This window comes from Corvus brachyrhynchos, unplaced genomic scaffold, assembly GCF_000691975.1.
Source record: "Corvus brachyrhynchos isolate BGI_N302 unplaced genomic scaffold, ASM69197v1 scaffold781, whole genome shotgun sequence".
Classification (NCBI taxonomy): Eukaryota; Metazoa; Chordata; class Aves; order Passeriformes; family Corvidae; genus Corvus; species Corvus brachyrhynchos.
Window position 1 is genome coordinate 49,878 of NW_008235988.1, and position 7,788 is coordinate 57,665.

Consider the following 7,788-nt stretch of genomic DNA (forward strand, 5'->3'; position numbering starts at 1 on the left):
ACTGAACAAGGTTATTATGGAAGTGGTAAACAGACTGAACATCTCAAGGGTTGTCTTTTTACATTGTCACTTGGAGAAGGGAGAAAGGTGGGGGGAGGAGAAGTGTTCTGAAGGTGTGGTTTGTTTTTTTTTCCCTTTTGTTTCCTTTCTTTTAGGTCTGAATAAAATTCTTTATATCCTTTTAAGTTTTGTGCCTGCTTTGTTTTCTCCTAATTCTTATCTCACAGAGGGTAAATAAGTAATGAGTATTTTGGACCAAACCACTACATGATACCATGAAGATTTTTTGTCTTTTCTTTTATACTCCTGTTATACCTTTTTACAACTTCTGTACTCTTAGTGCTTTTTGCCTACATTCTTGGACTTGTTTGTTCAGCTAGGAGACTAAACATTTTAGAAGCTTCGTAGTTAGGGATCAGTGTGCCCCAGACCCCAAGGTCCTCTCCAGAACACATTTTGTAAACTAAGATAGAACCATCCAGGGGAAGGTTCCTTGGGGAGTGGGGCTCATTCGAGCCTCTCATTGGGGAATTTTTGATAGATATGCTAATCAGTAAGACCTATAATGTTATACCAGATTTTTGGTGTGTGCACATTGCAGTGGGCATTGAGGTGCATTCGACCTGGATGTAGTGTACCTAAGGATCCTTAAAATAAATACCAAGGTAAAATCCCTTTTCACCTTCTAACCATGTCTGACTTGATTTTAAGACCAGGAAAAGGCATCATAAGAAAAAGAAACCTGACCCTTGGAAGTGCAAGGCTGCCCGCTGACTGAAGCGGGCAAGCTGTAGAGCCACTGGTACGGGCAGGTACTGTTTCATTACAGGCAACTCACCAATTCATACCAGCTTTGTCTATAACACTGCAGCTCCATGCTTGGGACTAGCAGACAGAATGCATTGCTAACTCTGACAATGTTATTTTTATTATGCAATAGAAATACAAGTGTCTAAAGAAATGTCCAGCTCATTAGCATGCAGTATCACCTTCCACACACTTAGAAAGTATATGACAAGGACAACATATGGTTAAAAACAGTCAATTTATATCTGATATCTTGAGATACAAAGCAAGTCCCTTCCCTACTGCTGTTCACTGCTATACTGTGCTATATACATCTTTGCTTTCACCTTCATGGGTCTAAGTGGTTGAAATCAGAAGTGTCACTCCTTAAGTACAAATGTTCAGTTATTCCAACACTGGATGTAAAATGGCACAGAAAAGCACTGAGGAAGTCACAGTCTGATCCTTACAGGACATAAACCATTATCCACCTCAACTGTTACAGGTGAAGAGTGATCAATAGGAGGTTCTGTCAGTTGTAACTAAGTCCCAAGGTACTCATAGCTTTCAGGACAGTTCCTCACAATTAATGTTATATTAAACAGAACAGGTCTTGTGCTTTACTTGAGGGAAAAACAAATCCACAGCAGATCAGCTTCTTTTCTGAATGGAACATGCTGGCAGCAACAGAAACAAGTGTCCTGCACCCATATTCATAGAATAATCTCACCACTCCCAGCTCTGCCCTCACCAACATAAATGAACACTCAGCCAGACAGACTCCAGGTCCCTGTATTGCAAAGCTGTCTTTCCAACGAGCCTGCTACAAAACAGTCAAGCTTAAGGGAAGTGCCACTACAGACACTTCCACACAAATGGCCTCCAAGTGTCCCCAGATGCACACTTCAAAGAGGTAAGGAAGGATGTCAGGGAGACAAGTGGCTCTACAAGCCCTATTAACACCATTCCTTACCATAAGATGGACAAATGAGCACATATCAGATCTGGGGCCAAAGCAGCCACAAAACTTACCATTGATCAGGAAGAAGAAAGCCCCTGTTTCATTGGCCACCGCTCGGGCAATCAGTGTTTTACCAGTGCCAGGAGGACCATACAGCAGGATCCCACGGGGAGGCTGAGGACAAAGGCAAGGGTGGTGAGTATCTGAATGCCTAAGTAGATTCACAGCAAATCTGTAAGCATTTGATAACGCCAGTCTGAAATTGTGATGCAAACTCATGCAACAGCTGCCATGTCAGCACTGCTATCAATACCCTTACTACTTCACACAACACACAACAAAAAGCTTGCCAGTAACTAGCAGTGCTGATTCAAAGCATCACTCTGCTTTGCAAGTTGTCAGTACTTTAATGTGTCCAAAACATGTAAGGAAATACTTTCCTAACACCAGCATTTAAAAAAACCCCAAATATAAGCAAACCAAAAACCCCCCCAAAAATCCCCAAATTACTTATTCCCCTCCCAATACCTCATGAACCTCTGACATCAAGTCATCCTCAAGGGCAAGCCCACTCATCCACCTGGTGTACATGGGGACGTACCTTCACCCCTATGGCCTTGAAGAGAGCAGGGTGTCGGAGGGGAAGTTCCACCATCTCTTTGATTTGAGCCAGCTGCTTCCGGCAGACACCAATGTCATCATAGCCCACTTCATTCAGTGACTCCTCTTCATCCTACCCAGGAGGAAATAGATTAAACATCTGAGTTAAAACAATAGCTCAACAATCCATCCTGGTCTACAGAACCCAGGTTTTTGCTCATTGCCATTTCTTTGATGTCTTAAGATTCTCATTTTCAAGTCTTCCTGGTGTCTTCTACAATTGTTTCTTAGCTCTCTCTTCCCAGACATGCAGAGGGAAATGCCTCATTGAAGCCTACCCTCTTGAATGACAGCCTCTGCTGCTGCCAGGGCCCCTACAGACTCTAGTGTAAAACAAGTTGTGTGACCCTCTGATTTAGCTAGCAAAGATGATAAGACAATGAAGCCCAGTATAAAATATATTTATTCCTTAAACTCTAAGTGGCATTTCTAACTACCTGACATACCCTAGCTACCATACAGTTCTCCAACATAGTGTTTTCTCTTGGGATTGACTAAAATTAACAGAAAATGTTAAGATCCAGATGTGCAGATAAGACCACCTGTAACCAACTCTTTCAGTATAGCTCTACAGCATCCATTCATTTGGCTGTCCAAATTTCTACTGGCCTTAGTTATCTGTAACATTAGGCCATGCTAAAATAAAATAACACAGCCTGGAATCTCAGAGGGGCTCAGTCCAAGTCCCACAAACTGGAACTACTACACTTCAAGCAGGTTGCTCAGGGTCTAGCCCTATCAAGTGCTGAAGGTCTCCAGGTCTGGAGATTCCTGCCCTCTCCAGGCTTTGTTCCAGGGTCTGGAAAAACCTTCTTCCATTGGGAATTTTCCTTGATCCAGCTTGTGTTGCCTCTAGTCCTGTCTCTGGGTGCAGCTCTTGGGAGAGCCTGATTATGCACACCTTCCCATCAGGCAGTTGCCGGTAAGCCTGAACCTTTGCCTTCCCTTCTTCGTGCTGCATCAACCCACTCCCAACTGTTCCTCATTCATTCTGACCTCCAGCTCCCTCATCATTTTTGATGGCCTTGGCTGAACTTGCTCCTATCTGTCTCTATTGTGTCCTGAAGAACCCAAACTGGACTCATCTAGTGCCCAGACACAGCCTCACAAGTGTCAAATAGAGGTGAATTTTTCAAAAGGCAGAGCTAACTACAAACTAAGACTCACCCTGATCTGCAGGCAGTAAAAAGGCACTTTCTTTATGAAGCATACAATGACCTTAGCCCATTTCTGAGATTTCCTACTCTGTAACAGTAAGGTGGCCAAGCCCTGACAGACAATCCACTCAGGCTGCCTCAAGCTTGGGACACTCAAGGCTAGACACCTTAAGGGACAGGGAGGAGAAAAGAAAAAAAAAAAAAATCCATCATTTAGATTTCAAATTTCTCACTGAAAAAGTACCAATTGCTTTCTTTTCACACGGCATGAAATTTAGCAACATTGTAAGCCCTCCCTGCTATGCATCAGGGGAACTTTGGAATTAAAAGATGAATCTAAGTCCAGTATGAGATATATATGGACGCAGATGCAAAAGAGCTGCTGCCAAAGTATGGCATCTCATCAGCAAACCTACACACTGGTGCTATCTCAGCATATGAGGAAGGATACTGGAAGCACATTTCTCTATCTTCAGCAGCAGCTCATATCCTGAAACCAGAGGTTTTAATCATTGCATTCAATACACGAAATGCCAAAACAGGAACTGCAAACACTGCTGCTCTTAAGGAGTGTCACTAAAATAGATTTCAGACAGAGGGGATTCAGTAGAACTTTACAGCAGGATTCTGCTCACCTCTCGTTTGATGGGCTCTCCCTCACAATGGATCACTGTGTCCGGAGCCACTATGCAGTACGGGCTTGGATCTGTCTCCACCACTTTGAACTCCACTGCACGCATCCCTCCACGCACCAAGAAGATGTCACCTATAAAACCCCACATTTCAGTAGCCTGCTGCAAAATGTCAACCCTTGTACTACCATCAGCCCCAGAGGACAAGGAAGCGGGTTACACAGGTATACACTGCTGGCATTTTTAACACTGCTCTGCATTTTAAATTCAAGAGCTGCATGTACTGTGACCACTCGAGCACCATCAAATTTCATCCAGAAACAAACAGCAAACAATAGAAAAATAATACTCTGCCTAAATACAAAACACAAAGGCAAGGAATCATGTTTCTTTTCTATCCAGTTTCAATGTAACATTTCTAAAAATGGCAAAAAGCCTTGACTTAAATTTAGATTTATTTTGAAGTTATAATAACTAGACTGGTTGTCTCCAGAAACAGAATAATATACCATATACCATAGTGCAGTACCATATATATACTGCACCTGGGTAAACTGGACTACAGAAGCTGGATAAATTCAACTTGTGTATATATTGTATTAGGACCTATTAATTCCAGCAGAAGTGCTACTAGCACAACTCTAAATGTATATTTGTTTTTTATGCACTTTCCCAGTTATTAATTAAATTACTTTGGAAAAAGTGCATTTAGTCAGGGTGCCAGCTAGTATATCTAACCCATTGATTAGTATGTGGCCAACTCCCCAATCCCATCAAGTGGTAGCAACTCAGGAGAAAAATCTCATTAAACTGAGTTCTACCTAAGCCTTTTCTGATGTCCTCCCTTCCCACATAGCAAAAAACCACAAGAGAATGTCCTGGTTTTGGCTGGGATAAGAGTTCATTTTCTTCTCAGTAGCTGGTACAGTGCTGTGTTTTGGATTCAGTATGAGAATAATGCTGATAACACACTGATCTTTTGGTTGTTGCTGAGCAGTCCTTACCCTGAGTCAAGGGCTTTTCAGTGTCTCATACTCTGCCAGTGAGGAGCTGTACAAAAGAAACCAGGAGGGAGCATAGCTGGGACAGTTGATCTGAACTGTCCAAAGGGATATTCCACACCATAGAACATCATGCCCAGTATATAAACTGGGGGGAATTGGCCAGGAGCCACATATCTGCATCTTGAGGATGGGCTGGGCATCAGTCAGCAAGTGGTGAGCAATTCTATTGTGCATCACTTGTATCTCTTGGGTTTTATTCCTCCCTCCCTCCCTCCAATTATTATTAGTATTATTATAATTAATATTATTAAACTGTTCTTGTCTCAACCCATGAGTTTTACTTTTTTTCCAATCCTCCTCCCCACTGGGGAGGAGGGAGGAGGTATGAGCGAGCAGCTGCATGGTACTTAGTTGCTGGCTGGGATTAAACCATGACAGAGAACTAGCAAGCTGCTCTACCAGCCAGCAACAGATGTCACTCTTTCTTCTGAGGTTTAGGAAAAAATTAAATCCACAACAGCAAAATCTTACTCTACAGTTGTCAGTCTAATGCTCCATTGAGATCTGTGCAAGCTTCCAGAAATTCTTTTTATTCAGTATCAGGACTAGCTCGCACTCACTGCCATCAGGACTTCAATAACAGGTGCTATTACCTTTCCTGATGGGTCTGTAAGCTTCCAGGAAATATGGCTTGAGATAGACCTCAAACAGATTCCCTGTGATCCCTTCTACTGTGTCATCAATTGGTAACACGTGGATACGTTTGCCATATTTCACATCTGGGCAAGGCTGGATGCTGCAACAGAAGAAAACTCAAGTTAACCATATCATGCTGGACTTAAACCCAAGTTTGGGAAAGGCAGTGATGTCCCTTCTCAGGCCAGTATAAATGCCAGAAAGGACCCTCCAAAGCCCTGGTGAGACTGCCCACGTGCATAAGAACGCTGTCAAGGCAAAAATCATATCCATCAAAGAGCTAGTCTTCACAACACATGCTTTCCTTCACTCCTCTCAGCCCTATCCAAAACTGCTGGGGGGGGGGTTTCACACTATCTCCCCCACTGCTCTTCTGTAGCTCCCCTTTGCTGTCCCCAAGATACATTCCCAAGCTACTAATGTAGCCTCAAGACCTCTAAGAGTCATGAGCTAACTTTTAACACATGCTCCTGCACCTGGGTCAGGGCAATCCAAAGCAAAAGTACAGGCTGGGTGGAGAATGGATTGAGAGCAGCCCTGCTGAGAAGGGCTTAGGGGTATTGGTGGATGAGAAGCTTGACATGAATGACTTGGTAATGTGTACTTGCATCCCAGAAAACAACTGTGTCCTGGACTGCATCCAAAGCAGCATGGTCAGCAGGTCAAAGGAGGGGATTCTCCCTCTCTGCTCTTATGAGACCCCACCTGGAATATGGTGTCCAGCTCTGGCCCTCCCAACATAAGGAGGTCATGGACCTGTTGGAGCAAGCCCAGAGGAGGCCACAAAGATGATCAGAGGGCTAGAGCCCCTCTCCTATGAAGAGAGGCTGAGAAAGTTTGGGCTGTTCAGCCTGGAGTAGAGAAGGCTCCAGCAAGACCTTATAGCACCTTCTGGTACCTGAAGGGAACCTACAGGAAGGCTGGAGGGATTTTTTACAAAGGCATACAGTGACAGGACAAAGAGGAATGTCTTCAAACTGAAAGAGAGATTATTTAGATTGGCTAATAGGAAGAAATTCTTTACTGTGAAGGTGGTGAGGCCCTGGCACAGGTTGCCAAGAGAAGTTGTGGATGCCCCATCCCTGGAAGTGTTCAAGGCCAAACTGGATAGGGCTCTGAGCAGCCTGGTCTAGTGCCTATGGCAGAAGGGTTGGAACTAGATGATCTTTGAGGTTCCTTCCAACCCAAACCATTCTGTGATTCTATGAGCTACTGCTGAACTAACTGTAAGGGAAAGGGAGCTGAGGGAAAATCTTTGTTCCTTCTTCTCTTCCTCATAACTTAGAATAGAGTTCCTGTTGCTGATAAACCTGATTCTGAACAAAGGTTCTCAGTACCAACCAGGGATAGCCAGGTGCCTGTCAATCCCTTTTTGTGGAAATTAACACTTAGGTTAAAGTCTGAAGGCCCCTTCCCCCTTTTTAAATAAAAATTTCAGCTATTATTTGACAATGTAGGCCAACAGCCTACTGTAGCAACACATCAGAGCATCAAGCTGTGGCAGAGGCAGAAAGCTCAAACTGGCTTTGCCAGCTAAAAAAAGCCTACATGCAACTGCAGCTGAGCACACAAGTTTCATATGCTAGTTTGTTAGATGTAGGGTATGCCCAGCCACTGCCCTGGAGGGACGTCTGCTGAGATAAGGAGATTGAGCAATCTCCCAGCAGAACTCCCCTGGAAAGGGAGCTACTCTTCAGTTACAGCGAGAAGACGACAAACCCAGAATCCTCTGGGAGACCCTATGCAGATCCTTTGTAACCCATTGGCTCTTACCCTCTGACACCCACCTCCTGTATCCCTATAAAGCTGGCCCCCTACCCCTGCGAGGGAGAGAGTCGCTCGTCCCTGGCCTTCCCTTCGCCGGAGTACGGACCAATAAAGGTACTTCATGC

General features: G+C 44.0%; 1 protein-coding gene across 1 annotated transcript in view; it reads right to left on the reverse strand.

Annotated features, from left to right (window-relative positions):
* The window catches only part of LOC103613937 (transitional endoplasmic reticulum ATPase), a gene marked incomplete at its 5' end in the record, with an annotated part of 34,834 nt that overhangs the window by 22,835 nt on the left and 4,211 nt on the right, over window positions 1-7,788 (reverse strand). Inside the window, 4 exons of the mRNA XM_008631803.2 lie at window positions 1,819-1,921; window positions 2,349-2,480; window positions 4,200-4,330; window positions 5,854-5,996. Coding sequence (XP_008630025.1) covers window positions 1,819-1,921; window positions 2,349-2,480; window positions 4,200-4,330; window positions 5,854-5,996 — 509 coding nt within the window. The remainder of the gene's footprint in view (window positions 1-1,818; window positions 1,922-2,348; window positions 2,481-4,199; window positions 4,331-5,853; window positions 5,997-7,788) is intronic.